General features: G+C 38.3%; 4 protein-coding genes across 8 annotated transcripts; 3 read left to right on the top strand and 1 right to left on the bottom strand.

Annotated features, from left to right (window-relative positions):
• Nucleotides 1-9: 9 nt before the first annotated feature.
• On the top strand, nt 10-2,801 carry LOC106354800 (wall-associated receptor kinase-like 22). The gene is made up of 3 exons (XM_013794841.3): nt 10-1,184; nt 1,277-1,399; nt 1,473-2,801. The coding sequence occupies exons 1-3, from the start codon at nt 254-256 to the stop codon at nt 2,681-2,683; spliced, it is 2,265 nt and encodes a 754-aa protein (XP_013650295.2). The 5' UTR covers nt 10-253; the 3' UTR covers nt 2,684-2,801.
• On the bottom strand, nt 2,723-3,222 carry LOC106430768. Its single transcript, XM_013871566.3, has one exon. It carries the CDS (start codon nt 3,220-3,222, stop codon nt 2,938-2,940), a length of 285 nt encoding a protein of 94 aa, XP_013727020.1. The 3' UTR covers nt 2,723-2,937.
• Nucleotides 3,223-4,724: 1,502 nt separating this feature from the next.
• LOC106354799 (serine/threonine-protein kinase BLUS1-like) lies at nt 4,725-9,407 on the top strand. Of its 5 annotated transcripts, none has more exons than XM_013794839.3 (22): nt 4,725-4,978; nt 5,132-5,317; nt 5,394-5,648; nt 5,724-5,848; nt 5,921-5,965; nt 6,055-6,136; nt 6,202-6,270; nt 6,366-6,536; nt 6,626-6,691; nt 6,783-6,851; nt 6,938-7,036; nt 7,171-7,238; nt 7,356-7,559; nt 7,777-7,874; nt 7,957-8,051; nt 8,157-8,198; nt 8,300-8,431; nt 8,508-8,556; nt 8,639-8,703; nt 8,801-8,862; nt 8,967-9,018; nt 9,110-9,407. In XM_013794839.3, exons 2-22 carry the CDS (start codon nt 5,159-5,161, stop codon nt 9,113-9,115), a joined length of 2,013 nt encoding a protein of 670 aa, XP_013650293.2. In that variant the 5' UTR covers nt 4,725-4,978; nt 5,132-5,158; the 3' UTR covers nt 9,116-9,407. The 5 variants fall into 5 exon arrangements, with proteins under 5 accessions (XP_013650293.2, XP_013650292.2, XP_048592402.1 ...); XM_013794838.3 differs by having other exon boundaries at nt 8,157-8,216; XM_048736445.1 differs by having other exon boundaries at nt 7,957-8,054.
• A 704-nt stretch (nt 9,408-10,111) lies between these two features.
• On the top strand, nt 10,112-12,929 carry LOC106354797 (probable protein phosphatase 2C 18). The gene is made up of 4 exons (XM_013794837.3): nt 10,112-10,961; nt 11,391-11,792; nt 11,862-11,979; nt 12,057-12,929. The coding sequence occupies exons 1-4, from the start codon at nt 10,704-10,706 to the stop codon at nt 12,755-12,757; spliced, it is 1,479 nt and encodes a 492-aa protein (XP_013650291.2). The 5' UTR covers nt 10,112-10,703; the 3' UTR covers nt 12,758-12,929.
• Nucleotides 12,930-13,806: the final 877 nt, after the last annotated feature.

Genomic DNA, 13,806 nt, shown 5'->3' with positions numbered 1-13,806 from the left:
GTATTTTGGTAGTTGACTTTATTTCCTTTTTTGGGCATAGTTGACTTTATTTCCATATTCATTAATCAGTAGAGAAAATATAAAGATTAAACCCATCACCGTAACCGTTTGACAATTTGTTCCCTGTGTGAGATATTATGCATAGCTTGCTTGCTTCCATGAAACTCTCATCCAGCGAAGCGGCTCAATGATTGTTAGCTCTCATACAAAATTCATTACGGAAAAAAAAGAAAACTGAAAACCAAAAACGAAAATGAAGAGAGAGAGACTTTTCTTGTGTATTCCACTCTCTCTCCTTACTCTGTTCATCTTCAATGGCCCTGCTTTGATAACAACAGCTCAAAACATCAACTCTTCTTCAACTTCTTGTAATAGAATCTGCGGAGGAATCTCTATTCCTTTCCCGTTCGGCATCGGACATAAAGACTGTTACCTCAACGACTGGTACGAGGTTGTCTGTAACACCACCACCACATCCACCTCCGGTAACCCCCTAGCTCCGTTCCTCTCTAAGATCAACAGAGAGTTAGTAAGCATCACTCTCCGAAACAGCATCGACAGCTCATACGGCGTCGTTCACATAAAATCTCCGGTGACTTCCTCCGGCTGTTCTCAACGACCCGCCGTAAAGCCTCCTCCTTTAAACCTCACCGGCAAAGGAAGCCCCTTTTTCATCACCGAGTCGAACCATCTCGTCTCCGTAGGCTGCGACGCCAGAGCGTTGGTTACCAACATCGAATCTCAGATCATAGGATGCGAATCGAGCTGCGATGAGAACACCAACAAGAACAAGAGTCGTTCAGACAAGATCTGCGGCGGTTACAGATGCTGTCAGGCCGTGATCACGGCGGATAAACCGCAAGTGATCGGCATTAACTTAGAAAGCTCCGGTGGAGGGGAGTGTAAAGTCGCGTTCTTGACGAACGAGACTTACTCTCCGGCGAATGTGACCGAGGCTGAGGAGGTTTCTAGGAATGGGTTTAGTGTGGTTGAGCTTGGATGGTTCTTTGATTCTCGGTTAAGGGATCCAGTGGGATGTGTGAACTTGACCGAAGCTGGAATCTACACGAGCGCACCGAGCTGTGTTTGCGAGTACGGTTACTTCTCTGGGTTTGGTTACAGTAACTGTTATTGTAACAATATTGGTTACAGAGGGAATCCTTATCTTCCTGGTGGATGTGTTGGTAAGATCTTCATCTCATTGGCTTCAGTGGTGGTGACTTAGTAACGCATCTGTTGATTTGATTCTCTCTCTTTTTTTGTAATTGTTGTTAAGACATTGATGAATGTGAGGAAGGAAAAGGACGAAACAGCTGTGGAGAACAGACTTGTGTGAATGTCCCTGGTTCGTTTAGGTGTGAGCCAAAGGAATCAGGGAAGATCAAGCCTGTGATTCAAGGTGAGTCAATGGAGTTTTTGTAATCAGATAGCAAAATGGAGTGATATTAAAGTTTTTTGGGGTCATTGTGCAGGTCTTGTTCTAGGTTTGGCATTGTTGTTCTTGGTTCTTGGGATATGGGGATTGATCAAGTTCGTCAAGAAGAGAAGAAAGATTATCCGGAAGAGGAAGTTCTTTAAACGTAATGGAGGTTTGTTGTTGAAGCAACAGTTAACCACACAAGAAGGAGGCAATGTGGAGACATCAAAAATATTCACCGCGAAAGAGCTCGAGAAGGCAACAGATAGCTTTAACAAGAACAGGGTTCTTGGGCAGGGAGGTCAAGGTACGGTCTACAAAGGAATGTTGGTAGATGGACGAATCGTCGCTGTGAAAAGATCCAAAGTTTTGGACGAAGACAAAGTCGAGGAGTTCATCAACGAAGTCAATGTTCTCTCGCAGATTAACCATAGGAACATCGTGAAACTCATGGGATGTTGTCTGGAGACGGAGGTTCCCATCTTGGTTTACGAGCATATTCCAAACGGAGACTTATTCAAGCGTCTGCACGATGATTCTGATGATTACATAATGACTTGGGAAGTGCGTTTGCAGATCGCTGGGGAGATTGCAGGAGCACTTGCTTACTTGCACTCGGCTGCATCTACTCCGGTCTATCACAGAGATATCAAGACCACAAACATACTTTTGGACGAGAAGTATCGAGCGAAAGTGTCGGATTTTGGTACTTCGAGATCTATCAACATAGATCAGACTCACTTGACAACTCTAGTTGCAGGTACTTTTGGATACTTGGATCCGGAGTACTTTCAAACCAGCCAGTTTACGGATAAAAGTGATGTTTATAGTTTCGGGGTTGTCTTGGTTGAGCTTATAACCGGAGAAAAGCCGTTTTCTGTTATGCGGTCTGAAGAAAACAGAGGGCTTGCATCTCATTTCAACGAGGCCATGAAGCAGAACAGAGTTCTTGATATTGTTGATCCTCGGATCAAAGAAGAGTGCAAAGATGAACAAGTGTTGGCTGTGGCGAAACTTGCCAGAAGGTGCTTAAGCTTAAAAGGGAAGAAGCGGCCGAACATGAGAGAGGTTTCCATTGAGCTTGAGAGGATCCGTTCATCACCTGAAGATCTCGAGGTAACATTTGAAGAGGATGAAGAAGAAGAAACAGCTATGGAAATCAACATAGATGATTCTTGGAGCGTGGAGATGACTGCTCCAGCATCTCTCTTTGATCAATCTCCCAAGTTAGACGTTGAACCACTGGCTCCTCACCAAACATGGTGATTGATGGAATCTGACAAAGACTGCAAAGATCTACCAAAATGTTGTTTTAATTGTGTGATAATCTTTTTCAGTATTACATTCCATTACAAAGATTCATTTATACAATGTTTTTGTGGAATCATCTTCCGACACAATCAAATAATACAATACAAAAAGTATACATTATGATCAACACACAAGCCATTTCTTCAGGCTATTGTTGTTACACACACATTTGCATTATAATAATGCTTATCAGCTTTGGCTGACACTCTTCAAAAGAATTTCAGTTTCCTCCCTTTAGAGAAACTGGCGTGGACGTGTCCCATTTGACAGATTGCCTTCTCTTTCCCGGTCATATCCGAACACGACAAGTGCCTAGCGCCTAAAGTGACGGCAAAGTAGATGTAGATGGTGCAGAGGAAGGCCAAAAGGATCATAGCGGTTAAAAGGAAGCGATGCCTCCGGAAAACAGTAGAGAAGCTACCCAAGTCCTCCCATTGCTTCTTTAGCACGTGTGGCCTACGTAGTGGTGATGACACAATCCCATCAACAACCATCGCTTCAATAAAAAACTGATCCTTCTAGCTTAAGCACCAACCTGAAATGACAAATGTGTTTGAGTTCAAATGGAAAACCAATAAAAAAAATTTCAACCATTAAAAGTGTGAAACCTTAGTTCATAAACCATTAACACAGCTTCTTACCATTGCTAAAACTCAAAATCATTTTCATTACCCAATCTTAAGTCCATCAATCTATAACGAAAATCTCCAATACTAAACGATATAGATGATTGAATCTGAAGAAAGCTCAAAGTTTTGTAAATAAATCACGAAAACAGATCAAAATTACAAACCGATTCGAGATCTGGAGATGAAGAAGAGCTGATTACAGCTCCCTCCCTCGACAATGGAAAGAGAAAAAAAACTCCTCCTTTAGCTTCCCAAATAGCAGAAGCTTTATCTTCGTCACCGTGGCGTTGTCAAAACTGTAGATCTCGCCTTCGTCGAGTTAGGCCTCTAGAGTAAGAGACGATTGGCCGGTAAACGCGGTATGTCAAGAGCTCAAAAGAACATAGTCCGTTACAAATACCGACAATTAAGGAAATTTATTAGAAAAAGGAGACAGCGTGTTAGGTTGTGTTATGATGGAATCGAGTTATATTCCACTCACTTGTGGACTTTGTATTAATGCTCTCAACATGTGGGGGTGGTTGTTATATTCTAGCTGGCTTTTAAGTTTTCGACCGACATTACATGACACTATTCAATACTTACATTTATAATGTCTATAGATATTGTATACTGGTGATTCAAAAATGTCAATGCATTCTGAAATTGATTGCTAAATCCCGACAAAGAAATCGATAAATCCTACTTGTAAGATTTGTTTAGAGTTAGGCTAATTAATGTCCTTGTGGTGAAGGTCTTATTGGGCTATTAATGGGCTGTATATTTGCTCGCGCGCTTATGAGTGTATGATCCTCGTCGATTTTGTTGCTAATCATAAATGTCGAGTTTCTCTTTATATGGTCCCCTAATGGGCGCTATCAATTTGTTGTGAGTATCAATTCATTCATGGACTTATGGGCCTTGCTAAAGAATAAAGATACAGTATATACGGTTTATTACGTTAATGGCATTGTAAATTTACATATTGACAAGGAAAAAAATTGTTTTGGATACATCCAACTTGACATATGGTAGTTGAAATGGTAATTTATGTGAGCAGAGATGCAAAGTATGATCACGTAATTCTTGAAGGTATAAACACAAAAGTGCAATAGATATTTTATCACAATTTCACGGATTTTCCGAGATTAAAAGTTTAACCATTAAGATACTACTACTCTCTAGTCTAGTTCTAGTAGCATAGGCAAACCGGTTTCGTTTGGTTTAGACAAATTGATGGCTCAAAAAGAAAAATATCCAGAAGTACCGTCTCGGTTTCATTTGGTTCAGGAGAAAACCAGTGATTCAACCGGCTATTAAAATGAAACATTAGACGGTTAGTTATTTTTTAGCTGGATATTATATATATATTTTTTTAAATATTGATTTTACAAAGAGAACCTAAAGTGGCGGGATTCCAATATTCACCACCAAACCCTACAAAAAGCTTTCTCTCCCATTTCGAGTGGCGATCCGATTCTCACTCTCTCCCTTTCTCTCGCTTCAATATTTTTTCTCGAGAAAATTTTCGATAGAAAATCCAACGAAGAAAAAAAAAGAGGTTCATCATCATCAATCAATCAATCAATCTATAACTTTCCTTTTCTCTCACTCCTCACTAATCAATGCCGTGATTTTCCCGGTAACGATTTAATTCTCCTTCGAGATTACGTTTTCGAATCTCATTTGTTTCCCTAAATACATCTATTCGGTAGATTAATTTACTCTTAAGCTACTTTCGCCAGCTGCGTTTGAGTTTTAACCGTACAATCTCTTTGTGAATCTGTGATTCCAGAATCGTTTTGACGCAAGAGATCACACAATGGAGAAGAAGAAGTATCCGATAGGGCCAGAGCACTACACCATCTACGAGGTCATCGGCCAAGGCTGCAGCGCTCTAGTGCATCGCGCCTTGTGCATCCCTTTCGACGAAGTCGTTGCTATTAAGATTCTCGATTTCGAACGAGATAACTGCGACCTGGTTGATTGATTTGATTCTCTTCGATTGAGTATTCTTTGTGGTTTTGGCTAAAGCTAATTATTTCTTTTGTTGGCAGAACAATATATCTCGTGAAGCGCAGACGATGATGCTCGTTGATCATCCCAATGTGTTGAAATCGCATTGCTCTTTCGTTAGTGACCACAATCTGTGGGTTGTCATGCCTTACATGTCTGGTGGCTCTTGCCTTCACATTCTTAAAGCTGCTTATCCTGATGGCTTTGAGGAAGTTATTATCGCCACTATGCTCCGTGAGGCCTTGAAGGGATTAGACTATCTCCATCAGCATGGTCACATTCATCGTGATGTCAAAGTCAGTTATTCACGACGTGTCCTCTTGTTCATTCTCAAATGGATTGGCTTCATATTTGACTATCGTTTGTTTCAGGCGGGGAATATTCTGCTTGGTGCTCGTGGTGCAATCAAGCTGGGTGACTTTGGTGTATCTGCTTGTCTCTTTGATTCAGGTGATAGGCAACGGACGAGGAACACGTTTGTTGGAACGCCTTGCTGGTTAGTGAACGCTGGTGATAACTACTCTCCGCCTCAATAGTTTGAAGTTAGTACTTATGTTGTTTTTCACAGGATGGCACCTGAAGTCATGGAGCAGTTACATGGCTATGACTTCAAGTAAGTTTAACCTTCTTTTCGAAGGTTTATATCATCTGTGTTTACTAGAGGAGTATATAGTGTTTCTTATTTGGAACATTTATCTTCAGGGCTGATATTTGGTCCTTTGGTATAACCGGGCTAGAGCTTGCACATGGACACGCTCCTTTCTCTAAGTATCCACCTATGAAGGTTCATAGTTTGAATTCTCAGCTCCAAAATCTTTGGCTCAATTCTAAAATAAAATATGGTTTCAGGTTCTGCTTATGACCTTGCAAAATGCACCACCAGGGCTGGATTACGAAAGAGACAGGAAGTTTTCAAGGGTATACTCTTTGGTTTCAGTCAATACTTTACATCCTGGTCAGATTTTTTTTGCTTATTTACATCTCAATTTTTCCTCTTTTCATGGTGATTTCAGTCTTTCAAGCAGATGATTGCCAGTTGTCTAGTCAAAGACCCTTCCAAACGCCCATCTGCAAAAAAACTGTTAAAGCATTCCTTTTTCAAGCAAGCGAGGTCAAGCGACTACATTGCTCGAAAACTTCTGGATGGGTTACCAGATCTTGTTAATCGTGTTCAGGCAATAAAGGTTGAATATGTAGAACTAAGTAGACACCCCTTAGTTGTTCAATATTATCAATCATCATCTTATGAAATAACTGATGGGTATATGCTCAGAAAAAGGAAGAAGATATGCTTGCACAAGAGAAAATGGCAGATGGAGAGAAGGAGGAACTGTCCCAGGTTTGTGTTTTCCAGTTTTGGCTTTCTCCATCAATGTTTAAATCTTTTTCGGAGTATTTGGCCTTTAACCTATTGTCATAGTAACATGCAGAATGAATATAAGAGAGGTATCAGCGGGTGGAATTTCAATCTCGATGACATGAAAGCCCAAGCTTCCTTGGTATAAGTTTGCTCTCCTCTAGCCCATAAAAAGTAGCCGTGCTTCATTGGTATAAGTTCATATTATGATGTTCTTATTTCCACCAGATCCAGGACATAGATTGTGGCTTGTCGGAGAGCAGTTTATCTGAAAGTACAACTTCGTTGCAGGCTCTAGATACACATGATATGCAACCGGAGACTCAGGTGGGTGTCTTGTAGAAATATTTCTCAGTTTTCTAGAGTACATATCTCTAGATATTCTCCAAATGTTTCCTTTTTCTATCCAAGTTTGTTATTTTGTTGATGTTTAAGGGTTATTTATTACTTAATCTCTGCAGGAGGATATTGGTCAACTGGCAAATAAGCATCTCCAACCCCTGATTCACCGAACTCTAAGTATCGCAAGGTTTATCTCCTAATTTTAGCTCTGTTGTTCTCTATTTGGAATTTTCATTTTGTTGTCTACTTATCTAAAACTGAGTAAAGGTGTATAAACTGAACAAACAATATTTTGGTTGACCAGGGATAAATCTGATGATGAAAGTCTTGCCAGCCCCAGTTATGATAACTACGTATATTCATCTCCCCATCATGAGGATCTATCTTTAAATAATACAACTGTTGCAAGTACGCATGCAAGCAATGGGAAATCAATGGATTCCACATCTGTCGCTACCAATCAGCCAACAGAGATTCCAGCAGGCAATTGTGTCAATAAGGGAGAGAGGTTAGTCCTTTAACATGAACTGCTTTTGTAAGACCTTTGTTTGGCTCATATTTTAAGTCTTATTGTTTAACCGTTACCTGCCTCAGTCTTTCAAAACCTGAGGTTCTATTTTCTTTGATTCTAGACTAAAAAAAACTGACTTCAACGTTCATATTCACTGACTATACATGTACTCTGTATGTGGGATTCAATTTTATGCTAATATGTCAACTCCCAGTGATAAAACCCAAGATCATCTTCAAAATGGGGCACATCCTACAGTGGGAGGAGATGAAGCACCAACGGAGATGGCTGTTAAACCACCCAAAGCAGCAGGTAAGTATATATTCGAATCAAATTTAAACATCCATGTGGATCAATGCTCTTTCTAATTAATTAAATGGTGTATCTATGTCAGCGAGCCTAGATGAATCTGACGACAAATCAAAGCCGCCAGTTGTGCAGCAAAGAGGACGTTTTAAAGTAACTTCTGAAAATCTCGACATCGACAAGGTAATCACCATTTTCATGGTTTTAAGAGGGGAAAACGGTTTATTTGTTTGTTCTCTCACGTTTTTTTATTTGTATTCATATTCATATTCGCTTTCTCTTTATCAGGTAGTTCCATCTCCAATCTTGCAAAAGAGTCACAGCATGCAGGTTGGTAATAGTATTGAGGTCAGCCTTATCAGCTGCATACACAAATAATCAATGTCTATCATCATTCAAGAGTAAAAAAAAACATTTTTGTGGTTATGTAGGTGCTCAGCCAACATTCTGCTGCTTCTCTACCTCCCTCTGTTTCAGGATCTGATGTCGCTTTACCAAATCTAACCAGCTCATACGTTTACCCGCTGGTGTATCCAGTTCTGCAAACCAATATATTGGAAAGAGTATGCCTTTTGCTTTCTTTATATCTTTTAAAGATGAAAAAAATTATTTCATAGTTCACATCCTCCAAAAAAACAGGAGAACATTCTGCATATGATGAAAGTACTCTCCTACAGAGAACTGACAGGTTAGTTTCTGTCTCCATTCATCCTTCAGATTTTTACATTTTACTGCCACTGGATTTGATTTCTTTGATTTCGCCGATGTAGACGTACGTTCAGGTGAACCAGGAGGCTTACACCAACCTAGTGGAGCTCCTACTGAGAAATCAATGGTATGTAACCGTCATAAAAAAAAAAGTAAAAATTACTGAATCATATTCCTCCCACAAAATTGGATATCAAAAGGATTGTTCTTCTTTTGAATCCCAGCTTGAAGCAGCACACGAAAGAGAGAAAGAGTTGCTCCACGACATAACCGACCTGCAATGGAGGTAAGTAACTTTGACAATCTCCTCTTTTTTGAAATACTTATTTCTCAGGTTGTAGTTTAGATTCCTAAATATATATTTTTTTTCTGTTTGTGTGTGTCCATAAGGCTCATTTGTGCAGAAGAAGAGCTTCAGAAGTACAAAACCGAACATGCCCAAGTAAGTAGCATCATGTCCATAATGTTTTCAGCTCAACTATATGATTTTATAACCATTAAAGTTCATACTTCCCTGTTCAAACTTCTCACAGGTTTGATTTCCTAAGAAACCTGAGAAAGAAGATGTGTGGCTAAGTATAAGAAGTGTGTATCATCCTCAGCAATAAGTATTTCAATAAGATATAATACATCTAACGAAGGCAAGATTTGCTTTTCAGTTTGTTTTGTAATTTGATTCATACGTACTTCACTCCCAACTATCTCTTTGTGCTATTTTAGGTAAGGAATATGTAGTATATGTACCATGGTAGCTATTTTATAACCATGGTTACATAATGATTTGTGTAATACTTGATACGAAAAGAGTAATGGAGAAGCATCTTCGTAATATATGATGAATTAGATTTAAAGAGTCTAATAATAAACGAATGTAAAAGTATGTTTTGGTCTTTTGGATGAGTGTAAATGAATGCATCTCTCTCTCACCAGCTCAATGGGACAACTAAGACTTGTCGACCGTCGGTGTCTGCATAGGCCAACAACACACAATCCGTGAATTCTATTTTCAGTCATAATTGCATTTCTTTAATGTTATTATAAGAGATAGAGGCATAGAGCATATACATTTATGAAGAAAAGTTATATAAAAAACTGATTCTATTTCATACAGGATTGAAAATCCAGTTAACTGAGCTTTATTTTTTGTCTCGTGTTTTCTCTAAAGCTTTAAAATTGATGCAGTAACTAACACACAAGTAAAAATTTCCTAAATTAACACAAGTTTTCTTATGTTTTCTCAAAAGCTTTAAAATTAATAATTTTGTGGACAAAAAGTAAGTTTTCTAAATTGGCTTGCTTCAGAATTTAGGTTTAATAAAGGCAGAAAGGGGCATTGTGACGGATTAAATAGTTAACGCTTAACTAATTAATTAATTAGCAGAGAGCCTAAACAGTCAATTTATCATTAACTAGCCATCAAATCCGACACATTAACAGGCAGACAGAAGACACCCGAGAATCTGACGTGGCAACGCGTAAGTGGGTGAAGTTCTGGTGATGGAGGGTACGATGCAGCCAAGAACCAAATTTCCCCACAATTATTAATTCAGAAAAATCGAAAAATCTAAAATGAAAGGAGAAGAAAAAAAAAAAGATCTCACGTGCGGAACCAAACTATGACCTTTGTCTGATCAATGATCATCCTCTTCATCTCTCTTTCTCAGTTGTTCTTTGAATCATTACTTACTCTTTTCTTTACTCCACGAAAATTTTAATTCTTTCTTTTATTTCTCTCTACTTAGGAAGTGGAGTAAGTAAAGGTTGGGGTCTCTGTGGGTCTGCTGGTATTGGCGTCGCTCTGTTCCAATTAATTAGAGTTTGATGATCTGTTGTTACCTCTCTTTTCCATTTTACCCGAGAAAGTTTTGAAAAATCAGGTCCAACAAAAAAAAAGCTAAAGCTAAAGTGTTTAGTAGACTCTCTCCAAGTCTCGGTTTTTGAGCTCTTTACTGGTTTTCGTTTTTTTCTCGTTTGGCTTCTTTATTCGCCGCGGAGACTAATACCACAAATCATTGCCGACATAACCTCCCGGAAAATTCGTAGTTTTCAATTCGTTGATTTCAAGAAAAAAATTTGAACTTAGTTTTAAAAAAACTTTGAGCTTTTTTTGTCTTCAGATTTTTCAAAATGGGTCTGTGTTATTCAGTAGATAGGACCACCGGTAAGGAACCGGGAGAAACCAGCTCCACCGCTGAGACGGCGGATGATAGATTAGGAGGCTCAGAACGGTGGCGGCGGCCGAGAGATTTAAAGGGCGGCGGCGATGTCGAAGGGGTTCAAGAGGTTGCAGGTCGGTTGATCTCGAATGGTTCGAGTGAAATTGCATGTCTTTACACACAGCAGGGGAAGAAAGGAACCAATCAAGACGCTATGCTCGTTTTTGAGGTTTGTTTCCTTAAATATTCTCTCCAAAGTTTTGATCTTTTCACTCAGTTTTTTCAAACCCATTTCATTGTTTCTGGTGAAGAAATGTTTGAGTAAAGCTACTTAATAACTGCACATGTGTCTTGTTACTGATCAAATTGATATACAGAACATGGTTGCATTATTCTTTGTTGGTAGTTGCTTAGTAAGTGAGATAAACTTGGAATGATGCATGTCTCTATCCATTTTTGGGACCATCACAGAGCTTAGAGCTTTGAAAATGAGTTGGCTTTGCTCTGCCATTTGTGTTCTTGTGCTGTCTTGAGTCTTTGACTTGTTTCCACATAGTTGTACAGGGACCACTAGCTTCTATATCTTCTTACTTTTTTTGGTGTTGTATGTAGATAAATAGACATTATATAACTTATGAAAATTACTTCAAAATTGCAGAACTTTTGTTCGAGAGATGACACAGTGTTCTGTGGTGTATTCGATGGACACGGACCATTTGGTCATATGGTCGCCAAGAAAGTCCGAGATACATTGCCCTCCACGCTCTCCACCCAATTGAAACTGACCTCCGAGTCGGACCAAAACGGCTTAGTGAATGAGAAGGGTACAGAGGAGGATGAAGAAGAAGCACAGAGAAGCGAGTGTGTTACTACAATGGATGAGCAGTGGTGTGATTTAAACCCAAACGAGAACAGCGATGAACAACTTCTTCCGGAGATGTATCTCCCTCTTAAGCACGCTTTGCTCAAGTCCTGTCAGCAGATAGATAAAGACCTGAAAATGCATCCTACTATTGATTGCTTCTGCAGCGGAACGACTTCAGTCACTTTGATCAAGCAGGTTGGTACTTTCTTAGCTTTGCCTCTAATCTCATCGCTTTTGATTGTTAATTAATGGTTTCTTAATTAGGGTGAGGACTTGGTGGTCGGAAACATTGGTGACTCGAGAGCTGTTCTTGCCACAAGAGACCTAGACAACGCTTTGGTCGCTGTGCAACTAACCATAGACTTAAAACCTGATCTCCCAAGTACGTTAGATTCTTAAAAAACTCTGAAGAATGAGAAGACAGTTTTGGTAACGTTCTCTTTCTTTGAACTCTCTCAGGTGAATCAGCAAGAATCCAGAAGTGTAAAGGCAGAGTCTTTGCGTTGCAAGATGAGCCTGAAGTAGCTCGTGTGTGGCTACCAAACAGCGACTCACCTGGTTTAGCAATGGCTCGAGCTTTTGGCGACTTCTGTCTTAAAGACTACGGTCTTATCTCAGTCCCGGACATTAACTACCGCCGCCTTACAGAGAGAGATCAGTTCATTATTCTTGCTAGCGACGGTGTATGGGATGTGTTGTCAAACAAAGAAGCTGTGGACATTATTGCTTCAGCTCCTAGTCGAAGCACAGCAGCTCGAGCTCTGGTGGACACAGCGGTTAGATCATGGAGAATCAAGTATCCAACTTCCAAGAACGATGACTGTACTGTAGTCTGCCTCTTTCTACAAGATTCATCAGTGTCCAATGTAGTAAAGGATTCACACAAAGAAGAAGAGTCCATAGAGAGTGTCAGTATCAGTAACAAGGTGGAAGAGGAGGAGGGCGAGATTGTTCCGGTTAAAGAGGAAAGTATCCCTAAGAGTTGTCGGACTGAGTCGAAGATGATGACGACAATGACACTTGCTGAATGTATATCAGTTGCACAGGATGATGAAGAGTGGTCTGCTTTGGAAGGGTTGACGAGGGTTAATAGTTTATTGAGCATTCCAAGGTTCTTGTCTGGTGAGCTTAGATCAAGTAGTTGGAGAAAATGGTTGTGATGACCTTTCTTTGTTGTTTTTTTCTACTTGTTTGCTTCTATAAGTTGAAACTGACACAGACACCACACATCACCATGTTCTTTTGTGTCATATCAATGTTTTGTTTTTTTTTTTCTTTCTTGTTCTTTTCTTCATGTAGTGTTTTTTTCCATCCAGTTTAATCTTTCAGACATGTGAGTTTGCTCATCTTCTTACATGTATAATTTCACTACAATACAGCAAAGGTTTAGATTAAAAGTACTTTTTTGTTTTTTTTTTGTGTGGTAAATGTGTTTTAGTAGGATAACACATGTGTGGTTAGATAAAAAAAAAGATTTTAAAACAATATGATAATGGCAATTGCTGTAATGACTTTAGTAAATCATTTTCTTGTTTGTGTCTTCAGAAGTTTTGTGGTAATAATACATGAACAAAGTAATTTTTTGCTTTTAGCATTCTTTATGTTTCAAAATATAAGATATTTTAAGTAAAAACATTATGAAAGTTGTTTTTGTTTAAAATATAATAGTGAAAATATATATTAAAAAATAAACTGTTGAAAAAATTAATTAGAAATCAAATTTTGAAAAAAATGAACTAAAGACCAACTAATTTTAAAATATAATTATTTATTCAGTTTTTAATAAAACTGAAATCTAAATCTAAAAGATCTTGTAATTTGAGATTAAATAATAGGGCAATTGTCAATAATAGCACCTTTTAAAGTTTATGTCTCAAAAATAGCACTAGAAGGAGAAAGTCACAAAAATGACATTCATTAAAAGGTAAAATATCCATAATACCCTTGGTTTAAAACTAAATAAGCAAACAAAAATAAATAAAAATAAATAAAATAAAAATAAATAAATAAAATAAAAATAAATAAAATAAAAAATGAAATTTTTTTTTATAGTTTCAGATTATATGTTTTCAGATTCGAAATTTTTATAATTTTTTTTTCAAATTTTTTTTTAATCTTTTTTTCAAATTTACTTTTTATAATTTAAAAATAATTTTTGAAACTGTTTTTAAAATTTTTATTTTTTATTTTAGAATTTATTTTTATAAAA

The sequence above is a fragment of the Brassica napus genome, chromosome A7, assembly GCF_020379485.1.
Source record: "Brassica napus cultivar Da-Ae chromosome A7, Da-Ae, whole genome shotgun sequence".
Classification (NCBI taxonomy): Eukaryota; Viridiplantae; Streptophyta; class Magnoliopsida; order Brassicales; family Brassicaceae; genus Brassica; species Brassica napus.
The sequence above is the reverse complement of the archived record's forward strand: the minus strand, read 5'-3'. Positions and strand labels throughout refer to the sequence as shown.

Excerpts from the sequence above, each read along its gene's own strand:
- LOC106354800 (XM_013794841.3), top strand. The coding sequence starts at position 254 with ATGAAGAGAGAGAGACTTTTCTTGTGTATTCCACTCTCTCTCCTTACT. Across the intron at positions 1,185-1,276 it reads TCTTCCTGGTGGATGTGTTG|ACATTGATGAATGTGAGGAA; the intron begins GTAAGATCTTCA and ends ATTGTTGTTAAG. Across the intron at positions 1,400-1,472 it reads GATCAAGCCTGTGATTCAAG|GTCTTGTTCTAGGTTTGGCA; the intron begins GTGAGTCAATGG and ends GTCATTGTGCAG.
- LOC106430768 (XM_013871566.3), bottom strand. The coding sequence starts at position 3,222 with ATGGTTGTTGATGGGATTGTGTCATCACCACTACGTAGGCCACACGTG.
- LOC106354799 (XM_048736443.1), top strand. The coding sequence starts at position 5,159 with ATGGAGAAGAAGAAGTATCCGATAGGGCCAGAGCACTACACCATCTAC. Across the intron at positions 5,966-6,054 it reads TTACATGGCTATGACTTCAA|GGCTGATATTTGGTCCTTTG; the intron begins GTAAGTTTAACC and ends ATTTATCTTCAG. Across the intron at positions 8,432-8,507 it reads AAACCAATATATTGGAAAGA|GAGAACATTCTGCATATGAT; the intron begins GTATGCCTTTTG and ends CCAAAAAAACAG.
- LOC106354797 (XM_013794837.3), top strand. The coding sequence starts at position 10,704 with ATGGGTCTGTGTTATTCAGTAGATAGGACCACCGGTAAGGAACCGGGA. Across the intron at positions 11,793-11,861 it reads CAGTCACTTTGATCAAGCAG|GGTGAGGACTTGGTGGTCGG; the intron begins GTTGGTACTTTC and ends TTTCTTAATTAG. Across the intron at positions 11,980-12,056 it reads CTTAAAACCTGATCTCCCAA|GTGAATCAGCAAGAATCCAG; the intron begins GTACGTTAGATT and ends GAACTCTCTCAG.